Source organism: Lipotes vexillifer, unplaced genomic scaffold (genome assembly GCF_000442215.2).
Source record: "Lipotes vexillifer unplaced genomic scaffold, Lipotes_vexillifer_v1.1 scaffold112, whole genome shotgun sequence".
In the NCBI taxonomy this organism is placed as follows: Eukaryota; Metazoa; Chordata; class Mammalia; order Artiodactyla; family Lipotidae; genus Lipotes; species Lipotes vexillifer.
The window spans coordinates 1,197,622-1,217,903 of record NW_006776285.1 but is presented as its reverse complement, the minus strand read 5'-3'; the positions used below and the strand labels follow the sequence as shown (position 1 = coordinate 1,217,903).

Below are 20,282 nucleotides of genomic sequence, written 5' to 3'. Positions count from 1 at the left end.
AAAAAAAAAAAAAAAAAAAAAAAAAAAAAAAAAAAAAAGAAGCCATTTCCTTCTGGAAGTCTTCTCAAACTAACACAGCATCACACTAAATTACAATACTCCAATACATACTACTCTCCACATACAAGGTCCTATGTATGAAAGTGCTTTGTACACAGTACACTGTCATGGTAAGATAAATTATCATTATCATATGTTCATGTTATATTTGTACTTCATTTTGTTAATGATATAAAATGTAAGTTCATATGCTTTAGTTATTTAAAATGTATGTTCACATGCTTTAGCTAGTACGCTATACTCTTTAAGAATATTAAAGAGTTAATATTTAATATTTAACATTACTGTCGCTTCACAACATCTGGTTCAGGAACACATTCTCTAAGTACTCAATAATTAAATTCCTGGAAAAATGTCAAAGTGACAGAAGATCTCTTCATATGAAAACCAGAATACATAAAAATATTGTCACCCTAAATACTTTGCACACCAAGGTAGAACATAAATAAATGGACAAAATATTAATTAAATGATATCATAAGTAAATATTTTTTTCTAAATGAGCTTATTTATTATAAGCTCTAAATAGAAAGAAAAATAAGAAAACAAAGACTTTTGAAAAGTATTTCAGTTACATTCTATAAATTTTCAGTGCAACGTATAAATGAGAATGGCTGTAACTTGCATTTACCTGTTTTTTAGCAGAGCTGTAAGGCTCTCAGAATTGAGTTGCTGCATTAAGGCCTCTCTCAGTGTTGGAAGCATGGACAGCACTATAATACAAACAGAAAATTAAGAAGGTCACAAGTGATAGGACTGCCTTCACTGAGAAATGCACATTGTTTTAGGCTATATGACAGGACTAGCAACTAGGAAGGGTTGGTAAGGAAGGTCAGGGCTTTCAAATTATTATTAAGAATAAAAACCAGTTACCTACTAATAAATCATTTATCTGCTCACGTGAAGCAAAATTATGCATATACATGTTATGATCACAGTGATGCAAACAAGTACACGTAGAAGAAAGAATGGGAAGAATTATTTCCAAATGTTAACAGTGTTGGTCTTTGGGCTACAGACTATGGATAATGCTTTTTTTTCCCAGATCTTTTACAATAAATGTTTATTTCTGATTCAATAAAATGATCTTTTGTCTTTAGCTATACTTCTTGCTTCACATTTTATTTCTAATTTTAGAAAACATTTATTTCTTAAATACTACTAAGCAACAGGCATTTGTTACAACCTAGACGAAAGTGCATCAGGCTAGGAATTAAGAGCTGCTGAGCTGTAGTTTTGGTTTTGACAATGGCTACTGTTCGAATACCAACATGAAGATACAATAAGATATAATACTCTATGGAGAAAAAGACTGCATGTAATTTATGGGAGTTACTTTATTTATGGCTCTATGCATGGTATAAGAAATGTTGGTGAAATGTACATACATAAATTTAAAATGTATTTCTAACACTAAAGTAGTGATAAAATGAAAAAATATCAAGAGATTACAAATGCCATATTCTAAAAGGGAAAACTTCAGTGTATAATTTTTACTTCTTGACAAAGCAAGATATTAATGACAAATCCATGTTATTGTTTTTCTATAGAAAATTCAGCTTTTAACCTACTCTAAACATTTATTTCAGTGCTGCATTGTGTAGCTTCAGCATATTTCCTCAAGATACATGATTAAATCACTTAAGTTGTTTAGACCACTAACTAAAGTAGCAGCTCAGTCAATGTAAAACGTGGTTTCTCTTAGTGTCTGTGGTATATATATCTAGCCTAAACACGGTATTTTATCTTACCAAGAAAAAGCAACACTAGAGTCCTAAATTCAGAAAAAGTAGTAGGGAACTTTAAAGATTATGTGGTATGACAACACGATTTAAGAGGAATCTCTTCAATAATTCTCCTGAGAGATAAGAGCTTCTGACTTTCCACTTTAGCACACTCAACCAAAGACAAGGCTATTCTTCTCTTCTAGCCACCTGTACTAACACTGAACAAATATGTTTCTGTATTGAGTTGAATACAGCTTTCATGTCTTGCTTTAGCCACCTGGTCTCCATGATAAACATCCCCAGTCCAACCACAAATCACAGGACAACCCTTCACCAGCCTTGAATCTGTGTGACCCTGAGCAAATTATTTAACTTCTCTGTGCCTCAGTTTCCTCATCTGTAAACTGAGGATGACAGTGGATCTACCTTACAGGACTGTTGTAAGGATTAAGGATAAAAGGCATTAGAACAGTGCTTCTTTACACATGGAAATGCTCAGTAAGTGTTAGCTCTTTTTATTATTATCCTTACTTGGCTTCTTCTGACACATGCCAGTTTGTATCTTCTTAACATGTGAGAGGCAGAAATGGACCTCTGCTCTGACTACCACAGAGCATGTTATAACTACCTTTGAGTTGAACCACAGACTTTATTACTTCAGTCTAAGATTAAATTAGTATTTCCAGAAGTCACATCATACTCTGGTTTATAACAAGCTTATGTTCTAGAATTCTCAATCTTTACTCATATATCCTGTTTTTAAGCAAGCCTGGATAATTCTGTATCAGTACAATTGACTTTTAATGCAGAACAATTCTTTTATCCCAGTCTAGCACTTAAACGGGACTAGACTATTTTGCATCCCCAAACTTCATTTGTGGTGTCAGTTATGCATCCAAGCATTGTGTCATGTGTAAATTTAATAAACACTTCTCCCAAATCTTTAGTAAAATCATGAAGATGGTAAAGACAATGGGCAGGGCACAGAAGCATTCCATTAGATACTATCTTTCAAGTTGGGGCCAACTTCTTGGGTTAAAAAACTGATTATATTTACCTAAAAGTACTAAATTTTTCTAGTACGTCCATTATATCTTATTCAAAAGAATAGAAATTTAATTATATGATTTGTAACCCCATTATCAATACATATCAGAAAGCTAATTTGGAAATTTTTTCAGTGAACCTATATTTTGGCTCTTAGTGGGCACCATATTTTAGTTTTAACTGCCTGTATCAGCTATTCATTCATCTGAGGGGTGTGATGGTCATGGAAATGTGCCACTCGCATCTTCTGCTGGGAGGAGCATAATTAACTGACAGCTCCAGCTGCCACCCCTCTGGATCTACACTGCTCTCAGCCAATGACAGTGCTTGGTGGGGATCCTAAAGCAGGCCCGATCCTGAGGGACTCCTCTACCAGGGAACTTAGGCCTGAGGACTTCCGACTGGCCTGCCAAAACTTTCTTAAAACCGTGCTGTAGTCAGAGACTCTTCTTACCTAACCTTCCTTCCTTTGCCCATTCTATTCACAACTATCAGACCTGTACGGTGGTCTAAAGGCTTTCCTTGCTTACTTCTGCTCCCTCCTCTTTATTCTGCATGGGTGTTCCCCCCAATCAGTCTCCTGCACATCTAATCCCATCTTAGCTGTGCTTCCCAGAGCAACTAAACTCACACAAGGGTCCATGTCAAACTAAGATGTGTTTTGAGATCCCAGAAGTCAGCATTTTTCATTTTTTGAAAATTTGAGTAATAACTGGAAATGAACTGTTCTTAAACTAGTGGTTACCAGTGGGGAGAGGGAAGGGGGCAGGGGCAGTACAGGGGTAGGAAAAAAAAAAGGATTATTATGGGATTATATGAAATCATGTATGTGAAACTTTTGAAAACTGTAAAGCACTAAAGAATTTAAAGAATCTTTCATTCAATTAAAAAAAAGAAAAGAAAAAAAAGAAATGGACTGCTCTTATTCTTTAAAAATTCATTAAAATGTCCTTGGTAGTACCACTACATTGAATGCTAAATATTAATTTAAAGAATTGTGGGGGTGTGACGCAGCAAGCTATTTGCAACAAGAAAATCTAGCCGAGAGACAGCTACGTAATCATACTGCGGCACTGTTTTTACTTGCAGCAGCTGCTGCTTGCGGAGGACATCAGCCCACTGCGGCTCTCTGCAGTCTCTGGCCTGCTCCTGCAGGACCGGTCACTGCAGCCATTGCTACTCTCTGCACCCCAGCCCGGCCACTGCTGCCTCTGTCTGGTTCTCACAGCCTCAGCACCGTCTTCACCCTGGCAGCAGCCTCGACAGTCGCTCCCAGCTCCCGTATCGCAGTCCGACCACTACCGCACGTTCCATCTCTGCCCCAGCCACCGCCGCTTCTGATATTCCGGTGGTTGTGATGTGATCCCACAGAATTATAAAATGAAAATGGAACAAAAGCTCCTCTGCTCGTGACTTATTCTTCCACCTTTGAACATACCTCTTCCTTCGGATTTTGGCTCAAAGAGCCGTGTGGATGAAAGGCTCTTGCTGCTCCAGCCAGGAGTCAGGACCCTGCATCTGAGGTGGGAGAGCCAACTTCAGGACACTGGTCATCAAGAGACCTCCCAGCTCCACATAATATCAAACGGCGAAAATCTCCCAGAGACCTCCATCTAAATACCAGCACCCAGCTTCACTGAACAACCAGCAAGCTACACTGCTGGACAACCTATGCCAAGCAACTAGCAAAACAGGAACACAACCCCACCCACTAGCAGAGAGGCTGCCTAAAATCATAATAAGTCCACAGACACCCCAAAACATACCACCAGACGTGGACCTGCCCACTAGAGAGACAAGATCTAGCCTCATCCACCACAACACAGGCACTAGTCCCCTCCACCAGGAAGCCTACACAACCCACTGAACCAACCTTAGCCACTGGAGACAGACATCAAAAACAACGGGAACTACGAACCTGCAGTCTGCGAAAAGGTGAACCCAAACACAGTAAGATAAGAAAAATGAGAAGACAGAAAAACACACAGCAGATGAAGGAGCAAGACAAAAATGCACCAGACCTAACAAATGAAGAGGAAATAGGCAGTTTACCTGAAAAAGAATTCAGAATAATGATAGTAAATATGATCCAAAATCTTGGAAATAGAATGGACAAAATGCAAGAAACAGTTAACAAGGACCTAGAAGAAATAAAGATGAAACAAGCAACGATGAACAACACAATAAATGAAATGAAAAGTACTCTAGATGGGATCAATAGCAGAATAACTGAGGCAGAAGAACGGATAAGTGACCTGGAAGAAAAAAATAGTGGAAATAACTACTACAAAGCAGAATAAACAAAAAAGAATTAAAAGAATTGAGGACAGCTCAGAGACCTCTGGGACAACATTAAACGCACCAACATTCGAATTATAGGGGTTCCAGAAGAAGAAGAGAAAAAGAAAGGGACTGAGAAAATATTTGAAGAGATTATAGTTGAAAACTTCCCTAATATGGGAAAGGAAATCGTTAATCAAGTCCAGGAAGCACAGAGAGTCCCATACAGGATAAATTCAAGGAGAAATACGCCAAGACACATATTAATCAAACTGTCAAAAACTAAATACAAAGAAAGCATATTAAAAGCAGCAAGGGAAAAACAACAAATAACACACAAGGGAATCCCCATAAGGTTAACAGCTGATCTCTCAGCAGAAACTCTACAAGCCAGAAGGGAGTGGCAGGACATACTGAAAGTGATGAAGGAGAAAAACCTGCAACCAAGATTACTCTACCCAGCCAGGATCTCATTCAGATTTGATGGAGAAATTAAAACCTTTACAGACAAGTAAAAGCTGAGAGAGTTCAGCACCACCAAACCAGCTTTACAACAAATGCTAAAGGAACTTCTCTAGTCAAAAACACAAGAGAAGGAAAAGACCTATAATAATGAACCCAAAACAATTTAGAAAATGGGAATAGGAACATACATATCGATAATTACCTTAAATGTAAATGGACTAAATGCTCCCACCAAAAGACACAGATTGGCTGAATGGATACAAAAACAAGACCCATATATATGCTGTCTACAAGAGACCCACTTCAGACCTAGAGACACATACAGACTGAAAGTAAGGGGATGGAAAAAGATATTCCATGCAAATGGAAACCAAAAGAAAGCTGGAGTAGCAATTCTCATATCAGACAAAATAGACTTTAAAATAAGGACTATCAGAAGAGACAAAGAAGGACACTACATAATGATTAAGGGATCGATCCAAGAAGAAGATATAACAATTGTAAATATTTATGCACCCAACATAGGAGCACCTCAATACATAAGGCAAAAACTAGCAGCCATAAAAGGGGAAATCGACAGTAACACATTCATAGTAGGGGACTTCAACACCCCACTTTCACCAATGGACAGATCATCCAAAATGAAAATAAATAAGGAAACACAAGCTTTAAATGATACATTAAACAAGATGGACTTAATTGATATTTATAGGACACTCCATCCAAAAACAACAGAATACACATTTTTCTCAAGTGCTCATGGAACATTCTCCAGGATAGATCATATCTTGGGTCACAAATCAAGCCTTGGTAAATTTAAGAAAATTGAAATTGTATCAAGTATCTTTTCCGACCACAACGCCATGAGACTAGATATCAATTATAGGAAAAGATCTGTAAAAAATACAAACACATGGAGGCTAAACAATACACTACTTAATAACGAAGTGATCACTGAAGAAATCAAAGAGGAAATTAAAAAATACCTAGAAACAAATGACAATGGAGATACAACGACCCAAAACCTATGGGATGCAGCAAAAGCAGTTCTAAGAGGGAAGTTTATAGCAATACAAGCCCACCTTAAGAAGCAGGAAACATCTCGAATAAACAACCTAACCTTGCACCTCAAGCAATTAGAGAAAGAAGAACAAAAAAACCCCAGAGTTAGCAGAAGGAAAGAAATCATAAAAATCAGATCAGAAATAAATGAAAAAGAAATGAAGGAAACAATAGCAAAGATCAATAAAACTAAAAGCTGGTTCTTTGAGAAGATAAACAAAATTGATAAACCATTAGCCAGACTCATCAAGAAAAAAAGGGAGAAGACTCAAATCAATAGAATTAGAAATGAAAAAGGAGAAGTAACAACTGACACTGCAGAAATAAAAAAAATCATGAGGGATTACTACAAGCAACTCTATGCCAATAAAATGGACAATCTGGAAGAAATGGACAAATTCTTAGAAATGCACAAACTGCCAAGACTGAATCAGGAAGAAATAGAAAATATGAACAGACCAATCACAAGCACTGAAATTGAAACTGTGATTAAAAATCTTCCAACAAACAAAAGCCCAGGACCAGATGGCTTCACAGGCGAATTCTATCAAACATTTAGAGAAGAGCTAACACCTATCCTTCTCAAACTCTTCCAAAATATAGCAGAGGGAGGAACACTCCCAAACTCATTCTACGAGGCCACCATCACCTTGATACCAAAACCAGACAAGGATGTCACAAAGAAAGAAAACTACAGGCCAATATCACTGATGAACATAGATGCAAAAATCCTCAACAAAATACTAGCAAACAGAATCCAACAGCACATTAAAAGGATCATACACCATGATCAAGTGGGGTTTATTCCAGGAATGCAAGGATTCTTCAATATACGCAAATCTATCAATGTGATTAACCATATTAACAAATTGAAGGAGAAAAACCATATGATCATCTCAATAGATGCAGAGAAAGCTTTTGACAAAATTCAACACCCATTTATGATAAAAACCCTGCAGAAAGTAGGTGTAGAGGGAACTTTCCTCAATATAATAAAGGCCGTATATGACAAGCCCACAGCCAACATCATCCTCAATGGCGAAAAACTGAAAGCATTTCCACTAAGGTCAGGAACAAGACAAGGTTGCCCACTCTCACCACTCTTATTCAACATAGTTTTGGAAGTTTTAGCCACAGCAATCAGAGAAGAAAAGGAAATAAAAGGAATCCAAATCGGAAAAGAAGAAGTAAAGCTGTCACTGTTTGCAGATGACATGATACTATACATAGAGAATCCTAAAGATGCTACCAGAAAACTACTAGAGCTAATCAATGAATTTGGTAAAGTAGCAGGATACAAAATTAATGCACAGAAATCTCTGGCATTCCTATATACTAATGATGAAAAATCTGAAAGTGAAATCAAGAAAACACTCCCATTTACCATTGCAACAAAAAGAATAAAATATCTAGGAATAAACCTACCTAAGGAGACAAAAGACCTGTATGCAGAAAATTATAAGACACTGATGAAAGAAATTAAAGATGATACAAATAGATGGAGAGATATACCATGTTCTTGGATTGGAAGAATCAACATTGTGAAAATGACTCTACTACCCAAAGCAATCTATAGATTCAATGCAATCCCTATTAAACTGCCACTGGCATTTTTCACAGAACTAGAACAAAAAATTTCACAATTTGTATGGAAACACAAAAGACCCCGAATAGCCAAAGCAATTCTGAGAACAAAAAACGGAGCTGGAGGAATCAGGCTGCCTGACTTCAGATTATACTACAAAGCTACAGTAATCAAGACAGTATGGTACTGGCACAAAAACAGAAACATAGATCAATGGAATAGGATAGGAACCCAGAGATAAACCCACGCACATATGGACACCTTATCTTTGATAAAGGTGGCAGGAATATACAGTGGAGAAAGGACAGCCTCTCCAATAAGTGGTGCTGGGAACACTGGACAGGTATATGTAAAAGAATGAGATTAGATCACTTCCCTAACACCATACACAAAAATAAGCTCAAAATGGATTAAAGACCTAAATGTAAGGCCAGAAACTATCAAACTCTTAGAGGAAAACATAGGCAGAACACTCTATGACATAAATCACAGCAAGATCCTTCTTGACCCATCTCCTAGAGTAATGGAGATAAAAACAAAAATAAACAAATGGGACCTAATGAAACTTCAAAGCTTTTGCACAGCAAAGGAAACCATAAACAAGACCAAAAGACAGCCCTCAGAATGGGAGAAAATATTTGCAAATGAATCAACTGACAAAGGATTAATCTCTAAAATTTACAGGCAGCTCATGCAGCTCAATAACAAAAAAATAAACAACCCAATCCAAAAATGGGCAGAAGACCTAAATAGACATTTCTCCAAAGAAGATATACAGACTGCCAACAAACACATGAAAGAATGCTCAACATCATTAATCATTAGAGAAATGCAAATCAAAACTACAATGAGATATCATCTCACACCAGTCAGAATGGCCATCATCAAAAAATCTAGAAACAATAAATGCTGGAGAGGGTGTGGAGAAAAGGGAACACTCTTGCACTGCTGGTGGGAATGTGAATTGGTTCAGCCACTATGGAGAACAGTATGGAGGTTCCTTAAAAAACTACAAATAGAACTACCATATGACCCAGCAATCCCACTACTAGGTATATACCCTGAGGAAACCAGAATTCAGAAAGAGTCATGTACCAAAATGTTCATTGCAGCTCTATTTACAATAGCCCGGAGATGGAAACAACCTAAGTGCCCGTCGTCGGATGAATGGATAAAGAAGATGTGGCACATATATACAATGGAATATTACTCAGCCATAAAAAGAAACGAAATTGAGCTATTTGTAATGAGGTGGATAGACCTAGAGTCTGTCATACAGAGTGAAGTAAGTCAGAAAGAGAAGGACAAATACCGTATGCTAACACATATATATGGAATTTAAGAAAAAAAAATGTTAAGAAGAACCTAGGGGTAAAACAGGAATAAGGGCACAGACCTACTGGAGAACAGACTTGAGGATATGGGGAGGGGGAAGGGTGAGGTGTGATAGGGCGAGAGAGAGACATGGACATGTATATACTAACAAACGTAAGGTAGACAGCCAGTGGGAAGCAGCCGCAGGGCACAGGGAAGCGGCTCGGTGCTTTGTGACTGCCTGGAGGGATGGGATAGGGAGGGTGGGAGGGAGGGAGACGAAGAGGGAAGAGATATGGGAACATACGTATATGTTTAACTGATTCACTTTGTTATAAAGCAGAAACTAACACACCATTGTAAAGCAATTATACCCCAATAAAGATGTTAAAAATAAATAAATAAAGAATTGTGTAATTTTTAAAAAGTTATATTACTGAGTATTCATTATGTACCAAGCACTTTATATGAATTACCGCATTCTCATAAAACATTTATGAAGTGGGTTTTATGATGATCATTTTATAGAGGAAAGAACTAGATTTAGATTTGCCCAAAGACACACAGATATTACAAGGCAAAATTAGGAACGGAACCAGATCTTCCTCACCCTTGAGCCTGTGCTCTTACTTACTGTACCTTATCTGAGTTGCCATTTTACACAGCATTTATGATTAATTTTTGCTTTATAGATTGAAGTATTATTATTTCAAACATTAAAAATCATGCAACTTCCCTGGCAGTCCAGTGGTTAAGACTCTGCGCTCCCAATGCAGGGGGCATGTGTTCAATCCCAGGTAGGGGAACTAAGATCCCGTGGGCCGCACGGCACAGACCAAAAAAAAAAAAAAAATCATACTCCAGCTGAAATGCAATGTGTCTCTTAACCTTCTTAATCCCAGCCTCTTTATCAAATGAGACTGAACTAAAAACAAAGTTCTTCCAACCTTGAAAAAATATTCTACTTTTAAAATTGAACAAAGAGAACCTACCTTTATAAATTGTTTTCTAAATTAATTGTTCTTGAAAGAAATGGTAGAAAAGCATTAAGCTTCAAACAATAACAAAGAAAAACAAGTTTGACATGGATTTGAGAACTAATTCTTCAAGGAGTCATGCCAATTATAACATAACACCTTGTTTTCTTCAAATATGGGCAGCTGATTTTGTTATAGCACCCTCCCAGTAGGTTTCTAGCTCTGAAGATTAAATTATTACCACTGATTAACACTGAGTGTATACTATTGTGTTAGACTTACAGGTCTCTAGGTGCCTTGTAAATGTAAGAAATTCTTTACTATGACATATATGGCCCAATGGCATCAGGCCCACCCCTGCAGCCCTGTCTCCTATCACTCTTCTTCCATTGCTCATGCTACTCTAGCTACACAGCCTTTTTCACTATTTCTCAAATATGCCAAGCTTGTTCCCACCACAGGCATTTTGTATGGCTCCCTCCATTGTACCATTTAATTTCTCCTCAAATGTCACCTCCTTAAAGAGGTCTGACTCCTGGTTGCCCCACCTTAAAAAGCACCCCACCCCTCACACAGCTCATTCTCCTGTAAGCAGTCATCACTGCCTAAAGTCATTTATCTGTTGTTTATCATCTTCTTCTCTCACTAGTGAATAAACTCTGAAGGTCAGGTTTTTGTTTTTTTCACAAAATTGACCAAATTGTTCACCTTCTGTTTCCCCAGTGCTGAGTACTCTTGAGTATTTGCTGAATGAATAAATAAAATGAATGAACAAGCATCTATGTTGCATATTAATTTACATTGATTTTCCAAATCCACATTAAATAATGTATTTCAGTTAAATCATGTAAATACTTGCTAGATTTATCATTTTTGCCTTTTCCTCTAACTTTGGCCCTGGAGGTATGCAAATTAATATAAATCATCAAGCAACTTTATACATGTATAAATAGTTCTCTTTGTCTTACCTGTCATATTGCAAGTCCTCTGGTTACTTTCAAAATGATATTGTCGTCGTGCCTGGGCAATGTATTCTGCAGCCTCCCTTTCTTGTATTTCTCTGATTTTCTTCTGTCCATATTTCCCCAGGATATATACTCCTAAAATTATTTTTTAAAACAAGTTAGTATATTAATGCAGTTAATTAGAGTATTAAAAATTCTAAACAGTATTTTTAACCCACTTTATCCAAATATGAGGCTTATATTAGTGAAAAGCTAAAAATTACAACTTTTAAGAACCTAAATTAAAGAACTGTATAAGAATTGCAACCTACAGGGAAGGAAAAGGAGACTGGCATTTTAAAAGCCAATGATAGATGGGTACATAAAGACTAGGTCTAAAGAAACAGAAAGGAATTAAATCTACAAAGTCAGGCAATGCCTTTAATAGTGAACTAGAGATATTCTAAATGTCCAGCAAAAGGGAACTGTTTAAATACATCATGGTCTAGCCATACAATGGACTCTTACGTAGCTATTAAAAACTACATTGCTAAATAGTTAATGACTTAAGGAAACATCCATGTTATAGTGTTAGAGGATAAAATAAGATCCTAGAAGTTTTGCTTTTTAATATAAATAAACATATATGACAACAGATGGATTTTAATTTCTTACATATATTAAACAATGATCATTGCTAAATAGTGGGATAGCAGGTGATTTTTTTCCTTCTTCTTGCTTCTCCATGGTTTACACATTTTCTTCAATCAAAATATAATACTTTTTAAAAATATAAGAAAAAATTTAAAAGGAAGAATAAAAGAAAGGTAGGTTGTCAAGCAGACATCTAAAACTAGAACTTAAGTGAAAAAGGGAAGGTGAAAAGGGTACAAAAATTCCTAAATTTTGACACTATGATATAAAAATATAGGTGGGGTCTTGCGGCCTGTAATTTACTTTAACACATTTCAGTATAGACAGTATAATATAAAATGTGCACATTTTGGTCATACCTTATAGGCATTCAGTTGTCCTGACTGGGAATGTTAACACTCCAGTGTGGTTAGTTAGCATTTGATCAAAAGCCATATTTCTTTTTTTTGTTTTTTTTCAGTATGTGGGCCTCTCACTGCTGTGGCCTCTCCCGCTGTGGAGCACAGGCTCCGGACGCGCCGGCCCAGCGGCCATGGCTCACGGGCCCAGCCGCTCCGCGGCATGTGGGATCTTCCCGGATCGGGGCACGAACCTGCGTCCCCTGCATTGGCAGGCGGACTCTCAGCCACTGCGCCACCAGGGAAGCAAAAAAGGCATATTTCAAGGTTTAAGCATTTCAACTAACCTAGCAAAATGAATATCAGAAATGGCTTTTCACAGATTAAATGACTGGTGTTTAAGATACTGGGTTAGCTGAAACATTTTAGTAATATTCATTTGAACAAGAATATACGAGAAAGTCCTTCACCCTTAGGAATGGCTTAGTCTCGGATCCTCAGCTGCTAGTTCGAAGGATTCTTAGTCAAGAAGGTTAACCAAATGGCCAGCAGAATCCTACATCTAGAATACTGTTGCATTTGCTTTGGGTAAATCGTTTATGCATGGTTCTGTTGTAGCACAAAGAAAGGACAATGGGATTTCAATGAGCTTATAGAACAAGTTATGATACTGTTTTATCTATGCTTGATAACAGATGTTTTAATGTGAGCCAGAATTTGTTTCATGATAAACTGGCAACAAGGCTGTAGGAGAGTAACTAATCCTCAGCTACCTCCAACTGTCTGTAGCCTCCAATATAACAAGAAAGAACATAAGAATTGTACACGACCTAAATAATTGGATTTGGTCTGTTTGTCACAGGTGGGAAGGAGGAAGCCCACTAAGAACTGCAAAGCAAACACGTATCCTGAATCATTTTCACTAATGTAAGCAATACAGATGAACTGATAACATGTTATATGTCTTAAAAAGACATTGAAAGAGTATGTGCTACAAATAATTAGAAATAAAGTGACTGCTGTTATGTCTATATGCAAAAAATGTATTACAATCTCCTTAAAGAATAAATAAAAATTCATATAAATGCCTTCAGAGCTACCTTTCTTGTAATTCATCCTCAATAAACTGAAGACAGTGCCATAATACTAAGAGAATGAAGCAACTGACTTAGGTTTCACGAAGTAACCCTTTGACAGGCAACTCTTACATAATAACTACTTCTCAGTGAACTGCTTCTATTTTTGCACAACAGACGGCTAAAAGTTATGTGTAAAATGATTATTATTTCTCAAATAATAATAATAGCGTACAATGAAATGCTGCAATGACACCCCTTGTATAGTTGAGAATTTTCTGGAAAAATAGTAAATTTGATTGGTCTATGTGATTTCCTGGGGAGAAGGTCCACTGCTTTCATTAGATTTTCAACAGTGTCAGACAAAAACACTTTAGGAACTACAGTTGACCTCTGAACGACTCCAGGGTTAGGGGTGCAGAACACTCCCTCCAGAAGTGGAAAAATCTGCTTGCAACTTTACAGTGGGCTCAATTCATAGTTCTATGCCCTTGGATTCAACCAAGGATCTGTGGTGCTGCAGTATTTACTGAAAAAAGTCTGCATATAAGTGGCCTTGCACAGTTCAAATGTGAGTTGTTCAAAGGTCAAATGTATTGTGTAAGTGGCCCTGTGCAGTTCAAACCTGTTTTGTTCAAGGGTCAACTAACTGTACTGTGTTTATTTGGTAAATGTAGCATATTCTTACTAAAGCTAAAAGATATATTATTATGGATTGAAGTGTATCCTAGCCCAAATTAACATGCTGAAGCTCTAGTACTTCAGAAAGTGACACTATTTGGAGATAGGGTCTTTGCAGAGATAATCAAGTTAAAAGGAGGTCACTAAGGTGGGCCTAATCCAGTACGACTGGTGTTCTTATAAAAACGGGAAATTTGGACATAGACACGTGTACAGGAAAGATGATGTAAAGACACAGGGAGGAGAAAGCTATCTACAAGCCAAGGAGAAGGGCCTGGAACAGATCCTCTCTTAAAGCCCTGATATGGAACAAATCCTGCCAACACGTTGATCTTGGATTTCTGGCCTCCAGAATTGAGAGACAATACATTTCTGGTGCTTAAGCAACTCAGTTTGTGGTACTTCGTTATGGCAGCCCTAGCAAACTGATACAAGGCATTAGGCTAAAATCCCACAATCCATTATTTTCCTCAAGTTAGCACTGAAGTAAATTCCTATACAAGGACTAATTTACCCAGGCTCTCATTGGCAAAATTCATAAATTCTGATTTTGTCTGATTTGTTTCCCCACGGAAGTAAGAATGAAGGCAGAGAATTCATTACCTAAAATGTGGAGCTCAGGATACACCTGACTTGCTGCCTGAAGTTTGGCCCAGAAGAAAGTAGATACTGATGGCTGTGGCACCAACTAGGCAGGTAACTTTAACCAAGTCTTTCCTCTCTCTGGGTCTAAATTTCTTCATAAAATGAAAGGCTGGGATTATATGAGCTTTACAGTTTCTTCTTTAGCTATGACTTTATGAATAATGAAAACATTCACTAAATATCTCAAAAAATAAATGTAAAATGTTTTGACATTTCCTTTCAGAACACTGCTGGTAAAGCAAAATATCTTCTAGCCTTCCCATATTACGAATTTGGTTTTCTAAAACCATCACTTAGTGTCTTAATGGATGAAAATCCTTCAGTATAACTATTTACTAGGTTAATAATGTCAGTAAGGGTTTGAAAATAATCTATTAACTTCACTCCCATACAAAAGACCACCAAACCCTTCCTTCTATTCTGATTCTATTTCAGAAATATTTTCTAAATTTTGCCACTTTAGTCCACTTCTCTATCATTGTCTTCATTCAGATCCAGATTATTAATGCTCTTGAACTGGTTTAACAGCTTCCTAACTCTCCTTTGTTTCTGGCCTCACATCTTTCCAATCCATCTTTTATATGCAAAGTGATTTTCTAAAACTTAAATCTGACTGTACTATTGCCATATTTAGAATTCTTCAACACACTGCCATCATTTCTTAACGTACAGTCTCTGTTCTACTTACATCAGAATTACTGATGGGGTACTTGTTAAAACTGTAGCCTTGGGGCTTCCCTGGTGGTGCAGTGGTTGAGAGTCCACCTACCGATACAGGCGACGTGGGTTCGTGCCCTGGTCCGGGAAGATCCCATATGCCACGGAGCGGCTGGGCCCATGAGCCATGGCCACTGAGCCTGCGCGTCTGGAGCCTGTGCTCCGCAACGGGAGAGGCCACAACAGTGAGAGGCCCGCGTACCGCAAACAAACAAAAAAAAGTAGCCTTTAAGGAAGTTCCTTGAAAACATCCCCAAATGTTTTGTCTTATATGGTGCTGTACCCCCAATATATAATATCGGTACACAATTGGAGCTCAATAAATATTTGTTGAATGAATTAAAGAATTAATGAACTGCACTCTGGACCTAAAGAATCAGAATCTAGGAGAAAGAATTCTATATTTTCATTAAGTCCCTTCAGTGATTTTTATCCATACTAAAGTCTGAGAAGCTCCAAATTCTGTAGAATGGCACAGTAAGGAAGGCCCTTCACAAGCTGCACTCTAGCTACTTCTCCAAATTTATCTTTTGCCACACTCCCCATTTGTTCCCTGTGCTTAGCCCCAGTGAAATACACTTTGATTCACCAAAAACAAGGTCTCTGAATCTGCTGAGCAACCCCTTTACCTGATGTGCCCCCTTCTACTTTGCTAGCTGTAACTCCAGCGGATTCTTCTTTTTAAAAAAAATAATTAATTAATTAATTTTGGGCTGCGTTGGGTCTTTGCTGCTGCACGTGGGCTTTCTCTAGTTGTGTTGAGTGGGGGCTACTCTTCATTGTGGTGCGTGGGCTTCTCATTGCGGTGGCTTCTCTTGTTGCGGAGCACGGGCTCTTAGGCGTGTGGGCTTCAGTAGCTGTGGCTCACGGGCTCAGCAGTTGTGGCTTGCGGGCTTAGTTGCTCCATGGCATGTGTGATCTTTCCGGATTACGGATCGAACCTGTGTCCCCTGCATTGGCAGGCAGATTCTTAACCACTGCACCACCAGGGAAGTCCCTCCAGTGGATTCTTAAGGAAGGCTTGCTGAACACCTCCATGATTCTCTCTCTCTATGCTCCCACAGAACCCTGCTCTATTATGGTACTCTAATACTATCACTGTACTACTTTTGGTTATTTCCATTTCTGCTTTCTGGACTACACTATGAGTTCCTCAAAGTCAAGAACTGTATCTTATTCCTGTGTATCACCAGAGCCCAATATAGAGAGAGTAGGCCCTCTAATTCAAATGTTTGTTGAATGAATGAAAAACCAAAGAGACCAAACATTAAAGTTTTTTTCCCCACCACTGAATGGCCAAGCTTCTTGAGCATGCAAGTTGATATCTCACCTAGTTTGCAAATCTGTCCAAATGTGCTACTGCTTCCACGAAGCCCTTTCCTAATTATTTCCAACTGCACAGACTATCTGCCAGTTTGATATATACAGCATTTTTCAGCTCTTATTGTTTTGTATTTTAATTATTTGTATGCTTGTTGCTGTGGTTTGAATGTTTGTGTCTCCCCTAAACTCACATGTTGAAATTCTAATGCCCTATGTGATGGTATTAGGAGGTGGGAGTCTTTGGGAGGCGCTTAGGGCATGATGGTGGGGCTCTCAAGAATGAGATTAGTGTTCTTTTTTTTTTTTTTTTTTTTTTTGCGGTACGCGGGCCTCTCACCATTGTGGCCTCTCCCGCTGCAGAGCAGAGGCTCCGGACGCGCAGGCTCAGCGGCCATGGCTCACGGGCCCAGCCGCTCTGCGGCATGTGGGATCCTCCCGGACCGGGGCAAGAACCCGTGTCCCCTGCATTGGCAGGTGGACTCTCAACCACTGCGCCACCAGGGAAGCCCAAGATTAATATTCTTATCAAAGGGCCTTCACAGAGATCCCTAGCCCCTTCTGCCACGTGAGACTACAAGAAGTCTGCAACCCCGAAGCGGACCTTCACCTAACCATGCTTGTACCCTGATCTTAGATTTCCAGACTCCAGAACTGGGAGAAATAAATTTCTGTTGTTTATAAGCCACCCAGTCTGTGGTATTTGTTATAGCAGCCTGAACAAACTAAGTCATTTGTTTTCATTCCTTTTAGACCATGAAGTCCATGAAGACAAGAGTGGTGTACTGTGGAAAGAGAATGTGCTTCGGGATCTAACACACCTGGGTTTGAGTTCTAGCTTCCCTGTTACTAACTCTGGGACCCTCAACAAGTTTTAAAATTCTTAGCACTCTGGTTCCCATATTTTGAATGGGGATAACAATAACTATCGTGTCATCATCCCCACTGAATAGAAGAGCTTAATACAGGGCCCACTGGGCACCCACAAAATGGTAGCTATTACTATTAAAAATCTCTGTAAATCTTGTATTTCCAATCATATTACCTTCAACACTACAGGCACTGGATAAATATTTCTTAAAATTGATTAACTGATATGTACCATGTTATAGGACCTTTCCCTTGAAGCAGAAAGACTATGAGGCTCAAACAAACGCCAGTCACGGTCATCTACTCTTTTTTCCTTTTAGACTGACATCCCTTCTTGTTATAAAACACTAGGATTATTTTCTTCTTCTGTTCTTCTGAACCTCTTCCCCCTTTCTCATTCCTCTTAATCTCTAACTATAAAGCTCTCAATAGATTTTTGAAAAAAATCTATAACTATCTCTTTCTTTTTTGAATTTTTGAATTTTATTTATTTTTTTATACAGCAGGTTCTTATTAGTTATCCATTTTATACATATTAGTGTATGTATGTCAATCCCAATCTCCCAATTCATCACACCTATAACTGTCTCTTAAGTGTACTCTTTTGCTTCCCTTATGATTATTTCTAATCTACCATTAGGTTGTTCCATAAATCTGACGGGTTATGCTATTTTTTCTGAGATTGCTAAAGAGATACTATTTTCTTTCCTTCAGTAGAGGCAAAAATATTTTATTTATACTTCTTCCATCACACATAAATCATTAGTTTCTATAAATAAAGTGGACTCAGTAGTCTTTGCATAATTTAAATATACATTAGATATCAGTGCATGAAGATGTTAGAAAATACATTTTATCTATAAAGAATTTTTCAAAGAATGCCATTAAAATTTACATATAATCGAAGGTTTCCCTGGTGGCGCAGTGGTTGAGAGTCCAAGATCCCACATGCCATGGAGCGGCTGGGCCCATGAGCCATGGCTGCTGAGCCTGCGCGTCCGGAGGCTGTGCTCCGCAACGGGAGAGGTCACAACAGTGAGAGGCCCCCGTACCGCCAAAAAAAAAAAAATTACATATAATCATTATTGATCTGTGGTAGACCTCAGAGAGGAGAAAAACATTCTCCTTGCCTCATTAACAAGAAGCCTGTTTCAAATTTTCAAGAATCAACAGAGCTGAATTATTGATGCTAAGAGTATTGCTAATTTCAAATTGTTTGGGGGCAATAGAATATAATCAATAGTAAGAGAAAAACAACCAAATTCTTTGGGAAACTTCTGCTCTTGCTTTTAACTATTTCTGTAACCAAAGCATGTAGTCAGTGATAATACTTCTCAAAAAACTCAAATGCTAAAAATTTCCTCTAAACAGTCCTACATTTCCTTCTCCTGTATCACACAAGACCTTTTATTCTCCCCTTTAGACCCCTGCATGATTGTCTTATGAGGAAAAAGGCTCTCAAGATTGCTATCTAATCTGTTTCTAAATCTCCTCTCAGCCTGTGCAACTCAGTTATGTGAGCTAGGTGGGAATTCATCCCAATCTTGAAGATCCTGAGAAGACTGCACAACTTCCCGAAAGCACTTTCTTACTGCATAATTTACTACATAGTTTGTATTCTAAAACAGCAGAAACAGAGCTAAAATATTGATTTGTGTTTCTTTGTTTAGCATATACCTTCCAGTCCTTCAGTACAACTGTGCTGTTTTCAAAAATTCAAATTAACTTTAAACAAGAACTCGAAGTGCAGGCTTTAGTTAACTTCCCTCGAATATTATGAAACTTCTGCGAACGGTGAATGCCAAAGTACTGGAAGTACCAAACAGAAACGAAGAACCTCACAGTAAAACAATAGAAGAGAAGTAAAAAAATATGTCTGTAAGAGAACGGTGCCTTGGAACAGAAAAAAAAAATGTGGTGGGTTCTCCCAAGGTGGGTGAGTAAAAGGCGAGAAGCAGAGTAAGCGGCAGTGTCAGGGCAAAGGGCACAAATTTCACAACTGCAGACATGTAAAGAACCCTGGGGGTTTGTCACCCGGTTCCCCGTCCCGTGGTTGAACGAATCCTGGGCCATGATCCCTCCACCTCTATTTTAGAAGGCAGACATCTCTCTCCCAACCCCTCTTCCCTATGCCCCTTTCCAAGAACGCTGTCACCCACCTCCGAGGACCGTACCCAGGAAGATGCATTTCTTTTTGTGACGTTTCAGAAAATTCCACGTAGATCTCAGCATCTTCAGGCCCTGGGGGTGCGGGCTGCCTAAAGGGGAGGAATGGTTCACCAGGAAAACGTTTCTTTGTCGCCTGGCACGGACTACCCGGCTGGACCGCCGTCGTCCCACTCGGTGCTCTCCAAAAACCACGAAGCGACTTTCCGCAGAGACTGTCACCGGCGCGGGAAGGGGGCGTAGACTGTAGCTGAGCAGCTGCGCTTTCTGTTGCTGCCGGCGCGGCGCCGCCGCCGCCGCCGCCGCCGCCGCCGCCGCCGCTCACTAGCCTGGGGCGCCGAGGTCCGTCTAGAA

The 20,282-nt window shown here is 38.6% G+C and overlaps 1 protein-coding gene across 1 annotated transcript in view; it reads right to left on the bottom strand.

The window, feature by feature from the left end:
* The window catches only part of PEX3 (peroxisomal biogenesis factor 3), a 41,736-nt gene extending 21,517 nt beyond the window's left edge, over positions 1 to 20,219 (bottom strand). Inside the window, exons 1-3 of the mRNA XM_007450311.1 lie at positions 19,922 to 20,219; positions 11,486 to 11,617; positions 692 to 773 (exon numbers count right to left, since the gene is read on the bottom strand). Coding sequence (XP_007450373.1) covers positions 692 to 773; positions 11,486 to 11,617; positions 19,922 to 19,994 — 287 coding nt within the window. The 5' untranslated portion in view covers positions 19,995 to 20,219. The remainder of the gene's footprint in view (positions 1 to 691; positions 774 to 11,485; positions 11,618 to 19,921) is intronic.
* Between the last annotated feature and the right edge of the window lie 63 nt (positions 20,220 to 20,282).